General features: G+C 36.1%; 1 protein-coding gene across 1 annotated transcript in view; it reads right to left on the bottom strand.

The window, feature by feature from the left end:
* LOC106060286 (uncharacterized) overlaps nucleotides 1-21,947 on the bottom strand; it is a 28,886-nt gene extending 6,939 nt beyond the window's left edge. The window contains exons 1-10 of the mRNA XM_056010427.1: nucleotides 21,687-21,947; nucleotides 16,182-16,346; nucleotides 12,886-12,971; nucleotides 12,045-12,174; nucleotides 8,815-8,978; nucleotides 7,367-7,493; nucleotides 5,724-5,852; nucleotides 5,161-5,349; nucleotides 1,657-1,947; nucleotides 322-480 (exon numbers count right to left, since the gene is read on the bottom strand). Of these exons, the coding sequence (XP_055866402.1) occupies nucleotides 322-480; nucleotides 1,657-1,947; nucleotides 5,161-5,349; nucleotides 5,724-5,852; nucleotides 7,367-7,493; nucleotides 8,815-8,978; nucleotides 12,045-12,174; nucleotides 12,886-12,971; nucleotides 16,182-16,346; nucleotides 21,687-21,756 (1,510 nt within the window). The 5' untranslated portion in view covers nucleotides 21,757-21,947. The remainder of the gene's footprint in view (nucleotides 1-321; nucleotides 481-1,656; nucleotides 1,948-5,160; nucleotides 5,350-5,723; nucleotides 5,853-7,366; nucleotides 7,494-8,814; nucleotides 8,979-12,044; nucleotides 12,175-12,885; nucleotides 12,972-16,181; nucleotides 16,347-21,686) is intronic.
* Between the last annotated feature and the right edge of the window lie 3,635 nt (nucleotides 21,948-25,582).

Below are 25,582 nucleotides of genomic sequence, written 5' to 3'. Positions count from 1 at the left end.
ACATAAACGATTACAATTTAAACTAATGGAAATTGAAACCAAATATATATATATGTATTTAGTTAAAAGCTTGCATTTTTTCGAAAATTACAATGTTAAAATGTTAAGTTTGTCAAATTGTCTCTGTAACCTCCTTCGCAGTATTAAGAACTTAAGTAAGAGATTCCATGCAAATCCTTTTGCTAGCTTAAGAAGTCTCCTGATACGAAGATTGGTCAGTCATTAAATCAGTGATAATCTACAAATATAATTTAGATTCGCTTTAATGTTTTATTGTTTATATAAGAACTTAAAAATAAAATCTACTTTTATTTTGTTTACCTGTAAATGCGTTTTTACTATTTTTCTTTTTTCTTTTCTTGACCAAGACAATGATGACCACGGTGACTACCAGTATAACCACAAGAGCCACTATTGGTATTATATAGAACACAGTGTTATCATCAAGTGGTTGACCATCTTGTGCTTCTTCGGCTTTTTCTGTACAAAACAACAATGAATTATATTATTAATTAATTACAAATTACAGTCTTAGGCAGGGGCGGACTGAGTGTCAAAATTGGCCCGGGCATTTCTATGCAATTCGGCCCACAAATTCTATATAATATGATAGGCATCCATTTCTAGGTCTACCTGTCCTCAAAGTCATTTTGTCAAGATTGATAATGTATCGGTATGCATGCATACAGTGAACTCTAAATCGTTATAGAAATATAGGCCTTATGTTGCTTTTTAATCGCTAAGTATGAATAGGCCCTAAAAGGATGAAGCCTACTAGTAGCACTGACTACGTATGAAGGCTATTACATTATTTCGGAAAATGTGTTAAATTAAAATGGTATTGTGATTATGTGAAAGATTTGTGTTTAAACACGACTCTCAGGGGCCTTTTTATAAGAGAATATTATAAAACCTTTAACATTTTCATACGTGCCATAGTGGCATCGATGCGGCCATTTCTGCTGCTCTACCGGCCCATTTGAGTACCGGCCCACCGGGCATTAGCCCAAATGCCCATATAGCCAGTCCGCCCCTGGTCTTAGGTCCACTACTATTTTTAATTTACATAAATGATTTTCCTAATTGCATTAGTTCAGGAACAAAAGTCAGATTATTTGCAGACGATTGCATAATATATAGAACAATAAAAACAACACAAGATACAGAAATTTTACAAAGAGAATTAGATGAATTACAAAAATGGGAATCAAATTGGAGCATGTCTTTCCAACCAGAAAAATGTCAGTTGTTAAGAGTAACAAAAAAACTAAAACAAATTAATTCCACTTATCTTATTCATGGCAAACCAGTAACATAGACTAAAAACGGAAAATACCTAGGTGTTATAATAAATGAAAAACTGTCATGGAATCCACATATTGATGAAACTAACAAAAAAAACCAACAAAGCATTGAACATAAGTATATATCATTCAGATAGAATCTCAAATAAAAAAAAGCTGTCGTGCGTTTTAAATTGTAGGGTTGCTTGTTTGTGCTGTTTACACTCCAAACTGTTATTCCATACCGGCCCTACTTTAGAACGATTGAACTAGAACGCAATCATCTTCACTTCTGAAGGAGCCTCTGAAACTTACCAAAAATTAAACAGGGCTCCTAAACTACGAAATCTTATACATTATCAAAAAGAATTACCTTGTATTAAAACAACAGTTGTCAGGTTTCTACACTCGATCTTGGACTGACCACTCTTCACTTTTAAAAAGAAACTATAGTTTATGTTGACTGATAGTCCAGTCACGTTGTAAGACATTAATATTTCGTTCTGTTTTAAGACCGTGCCAATGTTGACGTCACCGCCTTTATCAGTTCTAAATATGATAAATTTTTGTTTATGTATTTTATCACTAATTGGTGACCAGGTCAGTTTGACCAAGTTATGATCCAGTACTTCTGATGTAAGATTTTTCGGACACTGTAGTGGACCTACAACAAGATTACAGAGATACAAAAATGGGTTAAATGCCTCAACCCAGATTGCTTGGCTATATTGATTTTATGTTAAGAGATAAGGACTCAAGTTCGATATACCTATTACTTAAACGAGCAGTGTATAATGTTATTCGGCTGGACTTTTCACTAAGGGACACATTCCGCCTAAAGCGCCTTGTGTTGTTTCAAAAATAGGACTTTCTTATACTTCGCACGGTGGCTGAGCGGTAAAGCGCTTGGCTTCCGAACCGGGGACCGGGATTCGAATCCTAGTGAAGACTGGGATTTTTAATTTCGGAATCTTCGGGCGCCTCTGAGTCCACCCAGCTCTATTGGGTACCTGACATTAGTTAGGGAAAAGTAAAGGCGGTTGGTTGTTGTGCTGGCCACATGACACCCTTGTCAACCGTAGGCCACAGAAACAGATGACCTTTACATCATCTGCCCTATAGACCACAAGGTCTGAAAGGGGAAATTTCGTACTCTGGCGCTATTTTGTTGGGTAACCATCACTTAGTTAGTCTTAGTTGTTTTAGTTCAGGGTAAGTATTTGGTTATAGCCATCATTGCGTAGAGTACAATACAGTAAGACTTTTGTTCTTTGTCTACATGTATGGCTCTAGCCAAGTGTTGATCGGGGAGTTGTGTTTTCTTGTTATCTGATATCATTTGACTGTTATTTACAGCCATTTAATGTATCATCTCATCTCATCATCTGTTCATTGAATTTCGTGGTTAGAGGTGCTGTGACAGTTCGCGTATCAAATACCTCCACTTTTCCAGGTCAGCAGCTGTTCTTAGCATGATATCAAGACAGAGGCCGGTCCATTCTTGTATGTTATCCAGCCACCAGTTGTTGTTTTTTTGGACGACATTGTCTCAGTGCTCCCTTCACTGTACGTTGGAGGATAACTTTGGTTAGTGAGTCATGTCTTACAATAGGACCAAACCAGCTCAGCTTTCGTCTCTTCACAGTACTGAGGGGTTTTATCTTCTTGCCAGCCAGAGTGTTGACTTGTAAAAGTACAAACTCTGTTACGTGCGCAGCATAGTGTGAATGTGGAATGGTGCGAATGCGTGTTGAAAGGGGAAGATAGAGAGAGACTTTAGTAATGGAGGAATGTAAACGAAGATCTAATTCAAATATTACTATTTGTTGTATCAAGATTAAAGTCCTCATTATATGCTAAATATACGAGTCTGTTTGGTGTATGATTAAGAGTCTCATCTGCTCGTAACAAACTCAGTAGTTTTTTTTCCTCGTATCTGATTACCAGCATTTTTCAATAGCATTTACTCTCAAAGGCTTAAATTCTTGTTTCAACCTGAAAGTTCGGTGTCCAACTTTCACATCCATATAATTGTGAGTAAACTCCTAGTGAAGAATAGAGTTTTAATTTTACTGGGACGCTGATTTATACTCTTCCAGATTTCCCAGTTTGGTCATGCCAAGCTTAAACAAGCTTTTATCTCTTTTATTGATCATCCGTCTCTTTTATGCATGACCCTAGGTATTTAAATGGTCCAAGTTCTTATAATGTTTGGCCAGTCAGCTGTAGGCAACATCTCGAACTATCTCCACCACAAACAAGAATTTTTCTCTTGTCAACACTGATTTCCATAATAATGTATAATCAATACTAATAATGTTGGTAGAATCCTATCAACTGTATATAGATTGAATTTAAATTTTAAAAAATGTATTATTGTTATTTAACGTGATACCTGATTTGCTTATCCATTGTATTTACTCATTTTCAGTGGCGTAGCTAGGGTGAGGAGAGGAGTGGGGAGAATATGAAAATCCCCAGTACCCCACTTGAAGGGTGCCCACAATTAGTGTTTTTTACATTAAAAATTAAATATTACGCAAAATGGAGGGGTCCTCAAAGAGGTCTAGCCACCCCGGGCCCCTGACGATGGAAAATTCCTAGCTTCGCCCCTACTCATTTTGTTATTAAAAATAGTTAATGTAACCTTATCATATTGTTTAATTTTACAACGTATTCATGTGACTAAATGAGAAGATTTATAAGTAATTTTTGTAATATCTATTTATATTTACATACATATAAACACTATAGATGTTCACATAACAAAGACAAGAGTTTTTGTGGCGCACATACATGATGGCAGCCGAACTAGATTTCCCCAGGAAGCGCTGTAAAGATCAACTCAGGCTTCAGTTTTTCCTCATCGGCATAGAGGAAAGTAGCGAAAGAGACAGCTGGAGAAGTTTTCCAAGATCAAAGGATATACCATTGAGACTAAAAATTAAGTGCGTAGCAAGGAATTTCTACAGAGTCTAGGCGGACAGCGGCTTCGATATTTCATGGCTAAACTGAACCATATGATAGACTTAAATTTCGCTGACGACGTTGCACTACTCTGGTCTACAAATAAATACATAAAAGAAAAGAGAACCACTCTAAATTGGCCTCCGCATATACGTGGATAAAACTAAAATTGTGCGAGTAGAATATAAGGCAAAGGGTGCCCCTGTCAGACTTTGGTTATCAGAGCTTGAACAGCTGGATAAGTTCGCGTACCTGGGCTGCATCATAGCAAGCAACGAAGATGCATAGCATGTTGAATGAAAAGGCTTGGATTATTTCCCAAAGGCTACGGCCTGTTAGGAAAAGATTGGGCTTGAGATAAAATCCACCTACATAACACATCCCAACAGTGATATGGAAGTCAACCGCTGAATTTAAAAAAAAAGGCTAAATGTGGCTCAACAAAAATAGCTAAGATAGATGTTAGCAGTCAGTTACAGAGACTGCGTCACAAAGAAATCCTTTGCCGAGCTGGTAATCGACCACTTAGTGAGATTGTGACGGTGCGTCCATGAAGTTTGCGGGGCATGTCATCAAACAGAATAAATCACACATAACAAGAGTTTATAAGACATGGAGGCTAATACAAGGAAAGCGCAAACAGAGACGTCCCATTACTTGCCACCAGACCTTCATGAGGAACTCATATCGACACCGACTGGGAATAGGCTGCATACATAGCCTACATACATTGCCGGACAAAGGTTGAAACAGCCCTGGGAGAAGGGGAATCATAGTCTAATTCTAAGTAAGGATTAGCGGCTTTCTGTATGTTGCATAAGGGGCTGCATTTTCCAGTAAAATATTACAAGGCAAAAACTTATTACTGAAAATATTACTAAATACACATACTTATCTAATAAATTCCTACCTGTGATATTAAAATAAAGTGTAGACAAACTATTTGCATTATTCCAAAGACTAATAACATATCCTCCATAATCAGATGACGTCACATTACGGAATTTAATGACTAATTCTCCTTTTGAATATATCTCGTTAGTGTAAGTAAAGTCAATGCTGTATTTGTCCTTTTGGACTTTAACTTTTGTTGTTTCTACTGAAAAAATCATAGTTTTAATATACAATTGAATGTAGTTGATAACATATATTATACAAACAAGCTTATATTCTGAAAAAGCAAATTTGTATTTCACTAAAAAAAATATAATATGTTTCTGTTATGTAATATATAATAAATAAAGAAGACTACGCTGGGTCAGACATGTCACCCGCATGTCTTTCGGTGGAATCCCGAAAGATATCGTATATGCTGAGCTTACCCAGAATCGCAATGTGGCTTTAGAGCCGGTAGATCCATAACAGAAAAAGAAATGTAGCAATGTACAAATATTATAACAAGACAACTATTGAGTTAGAGCAAATTGAAAGTTACGAAATGTCAGTGCTAAATATTAAGAATAGATACCTTACCTTTATGCACACTCTCATGTGTGTAGTTCGGATACATGAAAAGACAAAACTTCCCTTCCGTATAGCCAGACTGTTCGGTAACCAGTAGTTTTATTTCGGAATTTTTATCGCTGCAGTTAGTAGCGTCACCTACACAATTACAAGGAAAAAGGAAAGATATTATATAGATGTATATATATATATATATATATATATATATATATATATATATATATATATATATATATATATTGTGTTAGGCACTTAGTTTATATTTTAGTTAGGTAGAGACGCACCATAGTAGGCGTGCATTGAACGCTTTGACTTGGGTTGGGGGCTTCTTAGAGGCAGAAAATCATTTAGCGATAGGATTCTATAGGGTAAAGACGTGTTTTATTGACAGAGACTTAGACTTTGGCCTATTTATGGATTAAATGGTATTTTAATTGTTCATCAGTGTTTCGGACTCATCTCTCTACGTGTCAAATTGATGTTCTCCGTCTGTGTTGTTGGTTAACTACACTGGAATACACCCGAACAATAAACTCATACATTTGCTGAGTAATTTATCCTAATCTGACAAGCATTAACAGTTAACTGCAAGACAGACAGGCATTCATCTTAATAGATAAACAGGGAATATAGGCGTAATCGAGTTCGTTTGATAGGCTGAAGCAGATGTCAAATGCCAGCTTAATTCAAGTGGTCAGCTGTGATGGTTGACGACGGACAAGGCTTTATGAACCTATTTTGATATGAATACTAGTGCTGATTTGGTCACCCAAAATGGCTCGCGATATTTGATCATTTCCTATAAGGCATTTGGGGACCCTAAATAAGGAGCAAAAGTGTCTACGTCAAGACGCTTCACGATTGAGGAAGTCCACGATTCTAGATCCAGTTAAAGCTAGACCATTATGGAGTTGGTCCGGAACAATGGTATCCAGTGCGAGTCTATAACGATAGGTAAAGGCAAGTAGCTATGGTAGAGCAGAACAGAGTTTATGCGGTAGTATGGTTATCTAGAATAAAATCTCCTTCTCTCTCTCTCTCTCTCTCTCTCTCTATATATATATATATATATATATATATATATATAACGGCAGTGCCGATATAGGTTGTGACAGGGTGTAGCATTCGGTGCTGCAAACTGCCTTAGGGTCGCCAGCTCCTGATTTTTCTTCAGGGTTGACTCCCGAAGCCTTTCCTATGATTGGGTGTAGATGCAAGGCAGCAGAGGTTTGAATTCAGAGTTTTCCTTCTCTTAGGTGGGTAGACAGCCATGGTTAAGGAGCCCCTCCATCCCGAAGCTTACTGGTTAATGCGCCAGTTACTATCCTATGCCCCTTCTCCTGTTAGTGAGAACAGTTCCGCCGGACTCAATATCTGAGCTACATGTGAAGGCCAGGAGTTAGACTGGTTGTCAGAGGCTATTTGAGACGCATATTATTAGGAAGCATTTCATAGGTAGTGGTGTGCTTACATCCCTTACCACTTTCGACATTGACAACCTATATATATATTGATAAGTGTGCATCTGTCTGTCTGTGTGAGTGTGTGTATGTAAGGGTGCAATTAAGCCTTTAACCAATATTCTGATAAAAAATTGTTTCTAAATTGACTATTTTTGGTAATTTAAGTTTTAAGAAAAAAATTTAACTTACATTGGACTTTGAGAATCCCTTCTAAATTAACAACTTTCCTATTGAGTGTGTTTGTAATCTGGCAGATGAATACGCCAGAACTATTACAGTCTGGGGTCATCTCGTGTTTCAGATCTGCACCATGTACCTTTGTTTAAATTAAAATAGTCAATAGTTTTAAAGCTATAAAGTGAGACAGTAAGTAGCATTTCGTTTTATGAATACTAAAAAAATATATATATATGCCTATAAATTGGCTTTATATCACGTTTTATAATTTTGTGTCACACAGGTTTAGCTGGAAGGGGGAATCAGAAAATGTGTTAGGCTCTCTGGCCTGTGTCTTGGTGGTCCTGGGTTAAAACCGCGCCCACCGTCACACCCTTCCCCTCACGTCTTGTTAGAGGTTTGAGCTAGGACGAAATAATCTCTAAAACTAAAGGAACTTATTAATTATTGAAGACAAACAAAGATAGTTAATTAAGCCAATGACTACTTCAAATATTTAGTAATTGTAATTTATTTTTTTTTTAGTAATGTTGCATAGTAAAACTTACCCCCATAAGGCAGATGATATTTCTTTGGTCAACGATTATTATTATTATAGCTTTTATATAGCGCTACTTTCATTCTTATAGGTATGCTCAGATCGCTTTTGGTCCAATCTCATCTGTGGACCGGTGGGGGGGGGGGGGGGAGGGGGTATCTAGGAGTTGGTTTTCCGTGCTGCCTTTAGGCGCTCAGTAAACACAACTCTGCCCGAGTCGGGTGTCGAACCTCGAGCCCCCTTCTAGGTAGCCAAGCCAAGCCAAGTTCAAGCGCACTTGGCCTCTCGACCAGCCATGTGGCCTGCACAACGACCTTTGGTTAGTTGGATGGTCTCAGGGGCGCCTTAAAAATGCAAAGTTCAAAATCCCAGTATTCGCCGAGATTCATCTCTAGCACCCCAGGTTGGAAACCAAACGCCTAGCCAATCAGCTACCGCGCCCCCAGTGTTTCATCGTGCTTAAATACTTATCTAGCAGAAACCTTTGCAGAACTGCTGGAGATAGTGTTTTGGCGATTTTGAAATCAACACCAGTGTAGTAACATTCCAATACACGATCATTGAAGCATGTCGTTGTTGTTTTTTAAGGGACAGAAAATTAATTGAATTTGCATTAATTTAAAATGCAAATTAAATTTCTTTCACAAAATGTCACTTGCACTCCTTATTGTTTTATTTTTTCCTGTTCTCTTATTACTAGTTGCAATAGTGAGGGATAGACTCCAGGAGTATGAAGCTCCAAAACTCGGAATTTAGGAAAATGCTGGTCAAGGGAAAAAAAGTGTACTATTAGCAATGCATGATTTTTTTTGTGTTTTGTTTGAAGCATAAGAATAATCCTGTATTGTAAATATTTATCTTAGAAAAGCGAATATGGTTCTACTTAAAAATGGAAACACAAGATTTATTTATAAATACATACGTTGTACAAGTGTAAATTGGTTCCATCAATTTTTCGGTACAATAATTTCAGCTGATGGTTTTCTCTGTCAAGTACTCCACATTCCCATAAAACTTTATATCGTGCTTTTGCTATGAGTGTCTTATTAATAAAATTGGAACCACTTAAAAAGAAGAACTCCTTTTCTGAAAAGAAAAATTAACTAGTATTACTCACCGGCTACTCTCGTTGCTTTTACCAGGTTTTAGTTTGTTAATTATGGCCGGAACATTCTATACTTTTTTTTTTTTTTTTTTGAAATTCCAATAAACGGGCCATATTTTAACTATCGCAGTAATATATTTTTTTTGCCAAAATTTGTTGCAATTAGTTAAAACTGTCCGCTCTCATTCTCTTTCCTTCTCTCTTTCTCTCTCCTTTTCTCTCACTTTCTCTCTTACTCTCTCTCTCTTACTCTGTCTCTCACTTTCTCTCTTTGTCTCTCTTTCTTTATCTCCATTGGACAATCTAAACATATTTACAACTCACTCTAGAAACTACATGTCATTCTGTCATTCTTCCTTTGTGTGTTTTGATATTGACCGAAAACAAGTGACAGGGGGAGGTACGGCGAGAGTGAATATGTTACTTTGATATTTTGGTGTGATAGTTATATCCCTTTATGTACTCCCAGGCCCAGGTTATGAATGTGAATAGTCTTGCAAGTGTTATAAACTGAAATGTTTAGTTTTTCTTGAATATGAGAGAGTGTGTTAGTCAGTAAGGTCTTGTTCCCTGTTCTGGAAGGTTGGACGGTTACTTCCTGGACTGGTGTTTAAGTATTAATATTTATTGAGAGTTGATGTAATTATTTGTGTTCTATCTGATATTAAAGTATTATTTGTATTTCCATGGATATCTGGGGTGAAGCTGAATTTAATTTGTTAGTTTTTACATTCAGATTTTTGTTTCTTCGAATCTCCCATTTTATTAAGGTACAAAGATTAAATGGTACGGCACCATTCGCGTTGATACCAAAATAACACAACCCAAATAATGCAGGAAAGATGCTCACACAAGATCTAGCTAAAAACTGTGCATTTTCTTCTTACAAGAATATTGCTAAATCTTGATACAGTTCTGTTAAGGTAAAGACAAATCGTTCAGTTCGGTTATCAGATCAGTTTCAATTTCGGGTTTGATTTGTTTTTCAAAGATTCATTTGAAGATCCCTTCAAATTTTCTTTCTTAACTTTAATCGTACCAATGGCTTCCCTGTCAATTGTTGATTTGTCTATTTTAGTAGCCTAAGTCAGGCTGCAAAATCTTTCAAATTTTTTAAGCCTGATAAATGTTAACAGTATTCTCGTTATTTTGTATGCACCCAGCAGGACCCAGCACAGATGAAGGTACGGCTCAGAGACCTGAGGGCCTTATAAAAGACCAGTCACATGGGTCGACAACCTATACAACTAGGTCAAGCCGAGTGGTCAAATCCACTAGAACTAGTGACCATGTATATGACTAACCCCAAACACCGGAGGCTGTTACATTTATATGTGTATTTATGTGTATGTATGGTGTGTGTGTATTTGTTTGTTTACTTGTACTCTCCCTTGTTCTACAGTGTTCACATTCATTCATTCATTTTTTAATTAATTAATTAAGTAATAATTTTTTTTTTCAAAAGTTCATTTAACCACTTAGGTGCCACCCCCCTAGTGGTTGTCACTCGGTTGTGGCCGCACAGGCAGATGAGTAGACCAGGTCGAAAGGACGCGTGGTCCTAGCCCAGTTCCGAGTCGGACACTGTCCAATAGGCGCGTACTTTGGACGGTGGAAGGGGAACTACGACACACGGTGCCGCCACTGCGTCGAGGACGACGAGACAATAGAGCACATTCTCTATGAATGCCGAGCTCTGCATGAGGGACGATCGGGACAAGGAATGGAGAGAGCTAGTACAGGTCCATGTGCGGCAAAAGGTTCGTCCTTGTACGGGGACAAGGCGACCTTACAACTCATTGCCCGCTTCCTCTTCCGTGCTCTAAGGGAAGTAATTCTCAGCATGGTTGTTACTAATGGGGTTTCTGATTCGGTTTACTGAAAGGGCTTTAAGGCAGACTATTTCATAGGTTCAAATCTTAGGCAAGTCTATAACGCTCTGTGTATTTTGTTGTATTTAATTATCTAGGCCAGCGGTGGGCAACCTTTTTGCTTCGAGGGCCGCATTAAAAAACTAATTGGGAATGGCGGGCCGCATAAATATATATATATATATATATATATATATATATATATATATATATATATATATATATATATATATATATAACTTAAAAAGATACTCTATCTAACTGTTAAGAATGTCTTTTAGTTGATATTTACACTGTATTATAGTCACGTTTCTTTCTTTTTTTTTTCCACACTCCACGTTGAAAAATTACAAGAGTTATCAATTTTTGAAATCAATTTTAGGATTTTTTATTTAAATTACTGTTGTCTTTTTATATCACAATATCACCACAAATATACAGTTGTTCTTAATGTGCAGTATTTTACGTACTGCAGTTGTACATAATGTCTGGAACTGTGCACCTATATTTCTAGTTTTTACCCCTGTGACTGCTGTCAAATTAACAGTCAGTCAACATTTACCAGTGATTATACTTGTTTGGTTTCCACAAAAAAATAAAAAAAAAAAAAATGCTCGATCACTGAATGAGATAATATATGTTCCGCAAGCTAAATGTCGGGACGAGCGAGGCCTGCCCTTCTGGAGCATCACCAGAGAATGCTTACCATGTCCTTCAATAAATCAAGAGACCCGAACAAGACTCTGGCCCCAAAACCCTCCAAAGACTATTCGGAGAACTGCCTGATCTGGAACCTCCAACAGAGAAGAAGAAGAACAGATGTATGTGTACCCAAATTGTGTAAACAGCAGCAATGTTTTGAAGTGTAGAAATACAGCTTGTTACACTTGCCATCTTGTTCCAAGCCTACCCAACACTCAGAGATTATATATTGAATTGAGTGTATTGATGTATAGCCAATAAGCATAATCTTCGTTTACTTGAAACTTTTTATAATGAGACAGTTTCAATAGCTTATATTAATATTATTTTTAATATTTACATTTTTATATGTATATACTGTTGGAACACCTTATTTCTGTAGGTGTCGGCGGGCCGCATAAAACACTTCGGCGGGCCGCATGCCCACCCCTGATCTAGGCTAATAAAAGAAGGCGAAATAATTCTTCTTCCTACCTGCGTTGGTTTGGCAGATAAACTTATATTCATAATTATAACTCTCAATCCAGTAATGTTTGTACATAACTACATACTCAAAAGCTATGCTTGAAACATGTTGCTTCCCAAAGTCCGTATAGTTAGTTTTCTGAAGACAAAATTAAAAAAAAACAAGGTTACAATAACAGTTTGTGTGGAAACACAAATTCAAAATCGGCCCCTGAAGTGGTCCACCCAGGCAGGTAAATAGGTTTCAATATTTTCAGAAAGAATATCAGATTGAAATTCTATCAAAAGCAAATGACAGAGAAGAATGGAGAAAGAAAGTTGACAGATCTTGTGTGGTGCCCCAACGGTCCAGCAGATCAAGGGATAGGTGAAAGTGAATGTGAAATTAGATGTGAACCTGGCCTAACTGATATAAGTAATAATTATCCAATTCATCTAATTGTTTTTTAAAGGGTTAATCTCTTTTTCAAAGCCTCAAGAAAAAAAAAATGTCATTAAAAAAAATTACTTTCATTAGGTACTTTATAGCTATGGTAGTGCACAGCAGTTCACGCGATAATATGAAAAAGTCCCTTATTTATAATTTTATAATTTCTGAAACATTGATAGTAACCTTTTTTCAATTGATTAATACAATACAATTAAATGTTTAATTTATTCTTTGTCTGTTAAAACTAAATTGATTGTCGTCATCGCATCCCTTTTACTCTAGCTGTCGAAAACTGGATCCAAAATTGAGAAACGCTGAAACTGATTAATATTTTCCTGTGCCTAACACTGTAATAGTTTTTACTTTCTGTATGAGTTATTTTAGGTTGGGAATTTTTAGTTAAGATTTTTAAAAAATTACCTCTCCGTTTTCCCATCTGTAAACGCTATTTTGTTTTTTGTCGTTTAGACCAATGTGATACTGATCATAGCCAGGCAACAAAGATTCTGGTGAACATACAAGAAAAAAATAAGTGGAAAAAATGTGAAAAAAAAAATACTAATGGACTAAGACTTATATTAATTGTTTAATCTTGCTAATGTTTTTTTTTTTATATTCCAAACAGTTTCATACATAAACATGCATTATACCAGTGATGCTCAACCTAATTCGACCTGCGGGCCATTTTAACTTTCGACACGCGTGTCGCGGGCCACATCAACAAAAGGTAAAAAAAAAAAAAATGAAATAAAAATTCACCTGAAACGATTTAAAACTATGGGATCTAGTACTTACATTAATTTAATGGGATATTTAAAGTATATCATTTTTTACGTATCTAAAAATGGCTTCATTTCTCTACTTAAAATGTGAGCAACATTTTAGTTAACTTTATCACCAACTTATTTTCTTATCTCCTTTTGGTAAATATTCCCATCGACCCTCCAATCTCTAGTCGTAGTTTGACCAATCTTTTATACTCGGCTCAAACCAAGAAGGTCTTTATATTTGTTTTATAATGCCGCTCTATATGTTGTTGTTTCTGAAACAGTCAGACTTTCTTTATAAAACAATTATGTTGACTTGTGTTCCTCAAAAAGATCCATTCACTTTTTCTGGTAGACTCTACATTCAGAGTTCCATTCCATAAACTCATAAACGCACACTCGTTAAACGCCATGATACTAATCCATCAGAGTAAAGTGAGGGCCCTAACGAAGGTAAAGATACATTTTCAACTTTTTTGAAGGGGGGGGGATTTTCTACTTTTTGTGACGACGTTTCGGCGGGCCGGATGGAACCACGTCGCGGGCCGGTTCTGGCCCGCGGGCCGTACTTTGGGCATCACTGCATTATACTATATGATATCTATATGATTAAGTGATATGAACGATACAATATTCCATAATTAGGAATCTAAAAGGAATAGCCTTTGCTTTTCTTTTTCAAATCCTACTATTAATCTTCTTCACCTTCACCTATCCCTTAGTCTTTTGAACCGTCTTTTTTTTTTTATTTCCTCGCTGTCTTTTGCTTGGACTGACTCCCTTTCAACGACTGACCCATCAATTCTTTTAATGTTGTCTTCTTACCGCTTTTTCTCTGTCTGCCATTTCTATTTTTTTTTTCCTTACGGGTGTGGTAGGGGACGGTGGGCATTATGTGGGACGTAGAGATGATAGAAGAAACTCAAGATGCATACAAATAAAATATTTCTAACGCTGAAAAACTAATTATAGTCCAATTATAGTTAGCTTGCTTCTATTTTAAGAATACAAACAACGTTAGAAATGTAGTTTGGAAATCCCATTTTCTATGCTTTAATTCTTACTCTGTTGGTGTAATCGCCTAATCGGACGGTATCTATTGTCTTTAGACGTTATAAACGTTTATGATTTGATAAACAAGCTAGGCAATACGCTTTCTAGATTATAGTTTACTAGTCGACCGGCGGCGTACCATACGCCGCTATTTTGCAGGGCCAACCTTAGGCCACTGCAAGCTTTGCCCAGCACTTTTATAGGACCCGCGCTAATTTTAGGTGTATAAATTATTCAATTAAACCATTTTACAACTTATAACACATTTCCCGCGATTTAACAGGAGGTCCTGGAAATCTCCTGAAATTGCAAAATATACAAAAACGTCATGGAAATATCCGGAAGTTATGAAAATCTTTTGAAAACTCATACCAATCTCCTGAAATATACAGACGAAAATTATCTTTTTTTTTTAACTCTTAAATGACCTAGGATAACTTCCTCCGTCTGAGTTGCAAAAATAAAAGAGTGATCTTTCCATTGTGTCTAGACTCTTGAGCGTGCTCTGTCTCCTCGATAGTTACTACAGAGTAGATTACTCCCCCCCCCCTTTTTATTTAACGTGAGGTAGAAATAAAAAACAAAAAGAGTGATATTGCAAAGGTCCTGCCCCCTCCCTGCTGTTTTGTGACTACGTGTTCTCCCCCCCCCCTCTTGTTTTTTCGTGGACTATCCGCAGAGTGATCTTTCCTCTACTCCTTACTACTCGACAAATCTCTTGAGGGAAGAAGAGAATTGTATATGTAGATTGTATCTACATATGTTAATATTTGAATTTGAATTTAAAATAAAACCTAAAGCTAACTAAGCGTATGACTAAGACTAAGACTAAAACTGCTTCATTGATCATTATAGAAATTTGTTGTGATTACAAGGACTCATTTCTCATATAAAGACAACACAACAGAAAAAAATTACATAGAACAGACACAACATATAGAGTTCATTCAGCGACTACACACAGGCATCTTGGTCCTTTTCATGTTTCCTGATCAACGAGTGGCGTTGATATAGTCTAACCGAGTAAGGTACGAACGAGTTTTTGTACCGCTCAGTTCTTGCCTTGATTGAAAGAAGTCGCCCACTTCGCGACGACTCGACGTAGTTATGAATGAATGAATGAATGAATGAAAACGCGTGTTTGAATATCAATAGAAAAAAAAATGGTGTGGTAGGCCGAAAAAGGTTTATACCAAGAGCTGCAATGACATGGTCATATATATAGATGGCCTTCTTTAGTTATAGAACTACTATGTTTCATCTTGTAGAACACTTTTTGATGTGACTGTGGAGACCTATTTTGGAGAGACACTACCGCCCACATATTATTATTATTGTAGCTATTATATAGCGCTACTCAGAGCGCTTTTGGTCCAATCTCTTTTGTGGACCATTTTGAGGGGGGGGGGGTATCTAGGAGTTGGTTTTCCGTGCTGCCTTTAGGCGCTCAGTAAACACAACTCTGCCCGGGTCGGGTATCGAACCTCGAGCCCCCTTCTAGGTAGCCAAGCCAAGTTCAAGCGCATTTAGTCTCTCGACACCACGATATCCAAATATTCCCACATTTGTCGTAGGTTAAGGTGGATTTCGATTGGTTGGTAGAGGAGCCAGCCATGTTTTGTATGGCACGCTTTTCTTCCAGAGCTGAGGCCCATGGTTTTTTTTTTCAATGTCCAGAGCTTTCTTGTAAATAGTAGTTATATACTATTGTTAAAATTTCATGATAATTCTCTGTTTTTCGATGTCTTTTTTTTCTGTCTTGCTCTTTTTTCTTTAGTATCATTCTCTTCCTTCTCTCTCTTTCTCCTCTATTTCATTCTCTCGCACTTTCCATCACTTTCGTTTTATTTATCTGTCTCCTCTTCTAAGTCTTTTAATTAAATTGAATATACTTACTTGTAAATGTATTAGTTTCCTCATCAAGTATATAAACCAGATGGCCAGAGAAATTTTGTTTACAGTATGCATTAGCTTCATCATGTTTTCTCGTCTCATTGACAACAATCATGCATGAGTGGGTGTGATTGTGATACTTCATTCTACGTTTACAAAACTGAGTATCTGTTATAAAAGAGAAAAACAAGCGAAATATATACAAAAAAAATATTAAAAAAAAAATTATTAAAAAAAAAATTATTTAAAAAAAAATATTTAAAAAAAAATATTTAAAAAAAAAATATTTAAAAAAAAAAACAAATATTTAAAAAAAAATTATTTAAAAAAAAATATTTAAAAAAATTATAAAAAAAAAAAATATTTAAAAAAAAATATTTAAAAAAAAATTAAGAAAAAAATATTTTAAAAAAATATTAAAAAAAAATATTTAAAAAAAATATAAAAAAAAAAATTATTTAAAAAAATATTTTGAAAAAAAAATATTAAAAAAAAAATTATTAAAAAAAATTATTTAAAAAAAATATATTTAAAATAGAAAATATAAAAAAAAACAAAAAAAACAACAAGTATTTCTATTAAGTGCAACAATTACTTTGGATCAGTCATGTAATTAAATGTATAATATATCTATGGAGGTCTACAAGGCATGCGTCCTTAGCACGCTACTATACGGCAGCCAGACGTGGACTACCTACACAAAACAAGAGAAACAACTAAACTCATTCCACTTGCGCTGCCTTCGAAGGATCTTAAAAATATCATGGAAAGAAAGTGTGTGTAATACTTAGATCCTCGCGAGAACGGGCCTTCCCAGCATCTTTACAGTCCCCAGGCAACGCCGTCTGCGCTGGCTCGGACATGTTTGACGGATGGGGGACAATCGCATCCCGAAAATCATTCTGCGTCTGGCGCAAGAAAAACTGGTCGCCCCCACCTCCGTTATTTGATGTGATAAAGCGGGATTTACAATCAGTAAATATTGATACTGACCATTGGAAAGACATATCCTTAGACCGCACTAGTTGGAGAGAGACGGTGACCAAGAAAGCTATGGACAGCGAGAAAACATGGGCCTCGATTCTTGAAGAAAAGCGTGTCATAAGAAAATGTCCAGCTCCTCTACCACCAAAGCGAAAGCCACCTTGACCTGTAATATATGTGGACAGGAGTGTCTCTCCAAAATAGGGCTCCACAGCCTATGAAAAAAGTATTCAAGATGAACCACAGCTGTTCTACGACTGAAGGCGGCCAATAGATCTAGATAAACAATAATAAATCTGTGCTATTAGAATTGTTTTAAACTATTGTTTTTATTTAGTGCAATTTCATGCTTTTAGCTTTCTCTATTCGTTATGATCTTACCACTTGTCTGGACCAGTTGAAAGGGGTGGGGGGAGAAAGAACGGGGTATATGGGTGATCGCTTTTTAAATGTATTTTTTTAAAGAAGGGGAAAGACATGAATTGGAACTTTTGGGCTGAAGCCTTCTCATGATTCTTAAGACAACGCGTTAACCACTCGGCTTACAAAGAGTCTAAGAACCTGGAAGATTGTATAGTTATTTATTGTTTTTTTTATTTTATGTTTGTGTTCACTAAGCCTCAGATGACAACATAATATAAAAGGGACTAATTCAGCTTATACCCGTTAAATCTAAATAGTGATTTTATTTTTTTTAAAACTGTAATAGGGACAGTCATTCAATTAGACAAGTAGTTTAATGCCTTCTTTGTCACACAGTGTATAGTGATTAATGAACTGCTAGTAAATGCATTGGAATCGGCATGTCAAGAGTTCAGTCTTACAATAAGCCTCACAAAGAATGAAAATCTGAAATGCGTCGTCACAGAAATACCTTTGATAAGTACCTGAAATCACACCCTATCGTTGGTGCAGAAATTTACACACCTGGGATCAACTACTGCCTCGAAACTAAATTTAGACACTGAGCTGACAAAGAAATAAGAAAGACTTCTGCAGCAATAGCAAAACTCTATGGATGCGTCTGGAAAATACCAAACTGACCACGGCAACTAAAATGTCAGTGTACAACGCCTGCATAGTCTTAAAATCAATCAATACACACAGAACATCTCCTCTTTTTACACAGGAAAGACTACGTTGGCTCAGACATGTAACCCGCTGACCAGATGGAAGAATTGATAAAGAATTTCCATTTAGTCGGGATTGCGGAGCAAGTCCGATCAAAGGGACGCCAATGGCTTGCCTACAGAGATGTCTGCAAGCTAGATCTGTTGACTACACGTATCAATGATAATTTGTGTGAGGAAATCGCAAAGTATCGCATAGCATGGAGAGAAAGTGTGCGTGCTGGTTCGAGCGAAAGGAATGAAGCGGCATTACACAACAGAATAGGAAAGAAAACCGCCCTATCAGATAGACCAAGAAAAATCAGTTGCATTCACAATCACGAACTTTGATATTAAGCATAAAAAGTATCAATTAGTTTGTATCAGCCATGTAATCAAAGTTGTAATAAATCTAAATAAATCTGCGCGATCAGAAATATTTTTACCAATCGTTTTTGTTTAACTTTTAGCTTTCTAAAGGTGCTATGATCCTATCACGTGTCTGGACCAGTTGGAAAAAAAGGTGGGGAAAGAAGGGATATCTTTGTAAATGTTACCGTGATCGCTTTTGAAATGCATTTTATAAAAAAATGTTGTGTGACGAGTTTAAATTTGAGGGCTAAAGCCTTCTCATCTTACTTATGAAACTATTGTTTGTTTCAAACGAACTAATTATTTACACAAAGTATAAAGTGGACTCATTTGACTTATACCACTACATCAGTCATGTAAGTTTCTTTCCCTTGTTTGATACTAACAAAATAATTAATTACCTATAGCTTATTTACTAAATGCTTTTTTTTTTTTAAATTGATTCTTGTTTTGTCAAGTAAAAGAAATAATTTTGCGAAATTTCAACTTGATCCGAGATTGGGTGTGGGAGAAATAACGTGTGCAAACCTTTTACCAGACAGACAGAGTGAGTTGATATAAGCTTTGTAAAAAACAAAACCAGTGATTCTTCTATGTGCATCCAGTGTCCTTTGATATATTTATATATATATATAGGTCTATCAGAATCTTAAAATCGTTTATCTTCATCTTTCCCTTAGACTCATACAACGTTGGGGCATCACACATGATCTGTCCACTCTCTCTCTCCTTTCCTCTTCTTTCCTCCATCAAAGATAAGCCCTTCCATTTCTTTATGGTTTTGTCACATCGCCTCCTTTGTCTGCCTCTCCGTTTTTTTTTTGTTTCTCTTGCATTGTTAGCAGCAGAAATTAACCTTCAAAATTACATTATATGGCTGGCTAGTCGATTTGTTTGCACTCCGGATCTTGATGGCTCCAGACCTTCAACTGATCCCGGCCTTCTACCAGCGTCCTGTGAGAGGTTTGGACTAGGATGAAATTCTGATTATTCTGAAGCAATATTAGAAACAGGTGAAGAAAAAAAGGTCTTAACATGACTTAATGAAAGTGGTCAGAAGGTCATTAATATTGATTGTTTTCATGGTTCGAAATTCCATGTTTGTTAGGCGGTCTTTGTATGTGATGCCTAGAATCCATCTGCATCCATGGCTAATCTTTTATTCCTTAATTCTGCACTTAGAGTCCAAGATTCAAAAGCAAACAATAATTTATCCACGATGTTTGAGGACATCAGTCTGCTTTTTCATGCTGATGGCTGTACCCTTATCTTTCCAGATTAACTTTGCAAGGAATATAATATATCGTGTACTTCAGTCATGTAATTCAGCTCTGGTTTCTTAGACTAAGACCTTAGCACTGAGATAGTTCATACTTGTCTACAAAGGTTATGTAAATATTGATTTTCATGTGTGAAATTTATACTTTAGCATCATATTTTTTTTGTCGATTATAACAATACACTAAGTTTAATTTGTGACTAAAATGTAGTATATACCTCAGTATAGATCTGTGGTCTGAGCTCTGGACTGTCGTTTGATGGACCTTTGAAGTATGTTCGCGGCTTTTCCCCGCCCTGTTAGGGTTGCTTTGGACTAGGATGTAATTATCTACCAATATAAAGTAACGTTCGAAATTTTTAGACCAAAAAAAAAATCCCACCTCAGCAGGTATAATTATTCGAGTCAGACAGACAGAATGTGTTGATAGAAGCTTTGTAAATATAATAATTTGAAGCCGGTCTTGTTTATGTGTGAAAAATGAAAAAGGGGAGCTACTCTAGTTTTAACTAAAGGTGAATTCTGGGAATCATTTTATTTTTGTCCATGGCACCTGATAAGCACTTAACACTTCCTACATAAGAAATAGGCCCAAAATAGTCACTGGAACTCGGGACTACAGTGAACTTTAAAAACAAACAAACTTGTATGTATATGTGTTTGCGTGTATGAGAATGTGAGAGTACTGGGCAAATTAACTTTTATTGCTACTAATACAAAGTAGTTATTATATTTTCCCTTCACTTCATTCTTATCTTATCTTATAAAATAATGGAGGTTTCTTCAATTGTTTGTTGCTATTGTTTGTTGCTATTGTTTGTTACTATTGCTTGTTACTATTGTTTGTTGCTATTGTTTGTTACTATTGTTTGTTACTATTGTTTGTTACTATTGTTTGTTACTATTGTTTGTTTCTATTGTTTGTTGCTATTGTTTGTTGCTATTGTTTGTTGCTATTGTTTGTTACTATTGTTTGTTACTATTGTTTGTTACTATTGTTTGTTACAATTGTTTGTTGCTATTGTTTGTTGCTATTGTTTGTTACTATTGTTTGTTACTATTGTTTGTTACTATTGTTTGTTACTATTGTTTGTTGCTATTGTTTGTTACTATTGTTTGTTACAATTGTTTGTTGCTATTGTTTGTTACTATTGTTTGTTACTATTGTTTGTTACTATTGTTTGTTACTATTGTTTGTTACTATTGTTTGTTGCTGTGGTTTGTTCAGTAGAACGTTAATACATTCTAGCCCAAAATTTCAACAGAAGAGAAAGGGATGGAGAAGGGGTCACCCTTAACCCGAGGCCCATCGAGCTGACAGTCCAGAGCGAATATCACACAACCTGGCAACCATCCATGCGGCTCTAGGATTTTTGGATGAAGCTAAACAAATAAATCACTTCTAGGTCTACTGTTGTGGGTTGTTTAGTAAACCATCTACACCTAAATCTACTCTATATACTAAACAACCCACAACACTACCTTAAATTTTAACGAATTAACAATTGAATAATCGTGGTCGAGGGGCTAAGTGCGCTTGAACTTGGCTTGGCTTGGCTACCTATGAAGAGGAATCGAGGTACCCCATCCAGATACCCCCTCCACCCACTGGTCAACAAACGAGACAGGACCAAAGCGCTCTAAGCATGGTATAATCATGAAAGTAGCGCTGTATAAAAGGTATAATGAACTAATTTTATTATTTATAAAATTTAATGTCTATTACTTATGACAGTCTACCGAAATTTCGATCTAAATACTTACCAACACATTTAATAACCAATGTCAAGTAAATCAAAAGAAATAAAGTGTTTGTTAATCGAACATGAACCATGACCAGAAGACGGTAATAACATACACAGTTGTTGTTGTTGTTTCTTTTTTAATGAACGGAGATAATACACACATGCAATCTTCACTCTAAGCAAAACTAATTCCAACCCAAATGATGATATGTAAATACAACGGAGTGTTGTAAATGCAATCATCATATTTCAACATAAGCGTAAAACAAAGTGTAGAAGCTGTGTTCACTTTAAACTTCCTTATGTCATTCAAACTATTTGAAAGCAAGAGCGGATCTAAAATTTCTAAGAGGAGGGATTTTTTAAGGCTAGGGTTAGTGTATATATAAATATTTCTATATTTGCCATTAGATTTTGTTTTTTCTTGTGAAAATATATTATCAGACCATCTACTAGAGAAATGAAGAATGTTGTTGTAGCTGATTCGTACCTCTGTGATGTGCACCAACATCTCGTTCTGCGAAAGGTGCACTTCTAAGAGCTTAACTAGAGATGAATGTTGACATTAATAAAGATAACGGAGGTTCGCCCACGTCTAGGACTTCCAAAGAGGCTGTGCTAAAGGCAGACATTATTTTGTATCTGTAATGTCCTCATCTGAATAATACACATGCGGATATTTTTTACCTTCTTGCTTTCAAAAAAGTATCTTGAAATGTTAGTTATAAAAAAGAGAGATTGTTATTTAGGATTATTTCAAAAGGGGATGTGTGTTGTCCAGGGATCATCTCCAAAATATGTTTTTAAATTTTATGTCCCTTTGATATGTCATTTCATACATTTAAGGAATTTTAAGGCAGGAATTGAATCTGTTCAGGGAATCAGTTTGAAAACATAAAACAATTTCGTCATAGAACAATTTGGATTAGAGAAAAAAGGATTTATAAAATACAGGTTGCAGAGTATAAAGCAGAAAGTGTCTTAATAAATAAAATCCGTTCTACAACATAATTAACAGGTAAATATGTCTTTCCTAACATAAAGAAATGATCCCAGCTCTTGAGGCTATTAGAAAATAAAATGTAAAAAAAAGTAAAGTTCCTCTTTCAGACCTTCCGATCTATATGGCAGATGATGTAAAGGTCATCTGTTTCTGTGGCCTACGGTTAACGAGGGTGTCATGTGTTCAGCATAAAAAACAACCGCTTTTACTTTTCCCCAACTAATGTAAGGTACCTATGAGAGCTGGGTGGAATCAGAGGCGCCTTAAAGATCCGGAAAAACTGAATCCCAGTCTTCACCGAGATTCCAACCCAGGACCACCGGTTTGGAAGACATGCGCTTTACCTTTCTGCCATTGCGTCTCCCTATTCTAAGATAATCTCAGTGCAATATGTTAGGATTTTCCTATTTTGCATAATGAAATAAGCCTTTGTGAAAATCCAATTTGTGGCCTATTTCTCGGGTCACGATGAAGTTCCCTGACAGATCTTTAACATGGACTGATTGGAACAAAGCCAGACAACTCTGCTTGACGACGCTAGAACGATAGACAGTTGATTTCTACGCCGAGTTGCATTCAGTAATGTTTATCCATCTCCGGAAACAGGATTACATCTCCGAGTTAAGGATGTTTACAAGGAATTATTTGTAGGAACAGAAGTTTTCAGTCATAAAACGAGAGAAACCAATTTTACAACAAAAAAAAAACCCGGATATTAAAAAGATGTATTCGAAGAAACGTTAAGCTACTCAATAGCTATCATGTAGAATTCAGTAAGTGCTACATTCTAATAAAAAGTTTTTTTTTTACTATTTCATTTTTTTTGGTGATATGTCACGCGTCATGATTAGATGAAATTAAAAGTGCCCGCAGACCGAACAGTACTGCTTTAAAAAAAAAAAGACGAATTTTGCTATGGTGAAACGCGACAGCTTATTTGCAAATCTAGTTTAAAGTGCTTTGTAGACACGACATTATAACCACTTGTTTCAATTGTTTCACTGGAAGGAAAGACACACTCTTGAACATTACACATCACTTTTAATATGTGCTTAGCGCAAAGTAAGCGTGCATTGAAAGTGTTAGATTGGACTATTGGAGAGTCTTAGCGTCTCAAAAAAAAAATAAAAAAAAATTATACATATTTTTTTATACGCGCGATGTGTGCGTTTGATATATTTCTTAAACACGTCTATTCATGTTCTATTCTATTCTAAATGCTCGAAAAAAATTGCTCTACATTGAAATACGTAGAGTTAAATTGTATTAAGACAAGCAATTAGGGTTGCTTAGTATTGTACCTCCGGCTCTGGCCGAATATCCAGCCATTTTCAATATCCAGCCATTTTCAATATCCGGCCATTTTCAATATCCAGCCATTTTCAGTATCCAGGCATTTTCAATATCCGGCCATATTCGGCATTTCAGGATAGTTGGCAGAATTGTAAAGCCATATTCGTCATTTCAGGATAGTTGGCCGAATTGTAAAAAGAACACCGAAGTACTATTTCTATTAATATGTATAAAATGAACGTGTTTCTATCTATGCCTGTGATTAGATGCATTAAGGTTTATTATTGGCCTCCGTTAAGGGAAAAGCCGCTATTAGGTCTGTGCAAAATGTCAGTGTGTCGTCAAAAGTCAGATTTCAAAAAACTATAACAAATAGGAAAAATATTATTTTATCATGTGATGCGGCCAGGAAAAAAAAAAGAAGAGGCAGATAGAGAAAGCGATGGGAAGAATTGACGGGCCAGCCTTTAAAAAAAGGTTCTAACTAAGGCAAAAGACAGAGAGGAAAGCGTGGTGCCCCAACAGTCCAACAGACTAACGTCCCTAATGCCGTGACTCTTCCGTCTTGACGTACATTTAATAGCCCTTCATGATATCGCGCTTCTTACATTAGACACTACTTAAATGTCACGCATGCGCATAACATTATTACATTCACTCATTCGCTTCATTTATAACATAATTATATTAATTGCTTACAATACACTATATAAGAGACTATATCAGTGATACGCAAATTAAGTACCGCTGGCCGCGGGCCATTTATGGCTAGTATATGTATATTCTTTCTGCTATGTTTATAAATGTCCTAAATAGTCTTTCTCTACTTGTCGCAGTGTTTGGAGTACTTGGCCTTCATTCTATCCAAAGCCAAAGACAGAAAGCAATGTAGAAAGAGGGTAGACAGAATGTATATGATGTCCCAACAGTCCAATAGGTGAAGGTGGTGAATTAAGTGGATCTAATTAATCTATAAGATAACGTAAAACAAATTAGATCCATTAATGATGCAGCCTACAGATTATAGCAAATAATAATATGTTATATAATTATTTATCTACTAAATTGATGCAGACTTTATTGATTTATAAACAGTAACTGGTAATAAAGATAAGTGTATGGCGTGTATGCTGTTTCATTCACATAATGTTCAACAGTGTCTAAGTACCCACCTACAATCATACATGTGACAGCTCAACACACTCAGGACTACTTTAGATTCTAGAGGCTGCTTCTAGAGACAGAGCTGTACGCCTGTCATACGTCTAACTGTTTCAATTGGTTCACTCATACTTAATAAACACACTGCAAGCACCATATTTAAATGTGCTTAGCCCAAGTGAACTTTACATAATGAATATATTTGACTGCGTTCTTGAAAGCTCTGCTGCCTGGTCCAGAGGTTAGCGCTTAGGAGTGTTCAAAACCCCGCTCGATATAATCATCGTTTCCTAAGGTATATCTGAAACTTAAACAAGAAAAATAGGAGGCGCGGTGGCTGAGCGGTAAAGCGCTTCCAGAGTCCCGGGTTCGAATTCTGGTGAAGACTGGGATTTTTCATATCGGGATCTTTGGGGGCCTCTGAGCCCACCCAGATCTAATGGGCACCTGACATTAGT

Source organism: Biomphalaria glabrata, chromosome 14, assembly GCF_947242115.1.
Source record: "Biomphalaria glabrata chromosome 14, xgBioGlab47.1, whole genome shotgun sequence".
NCBI lineage: Eukaryota > Metazoa > Mollusca > Gastropoda > Planorbidae > Biomphalaria > Biomphalaria glabrata.
The sequence above is the reverse complement of the archived record's forward strand: the minus strand, read 5'-3'. Positions and strand labels throughout refer to the sequence as shown.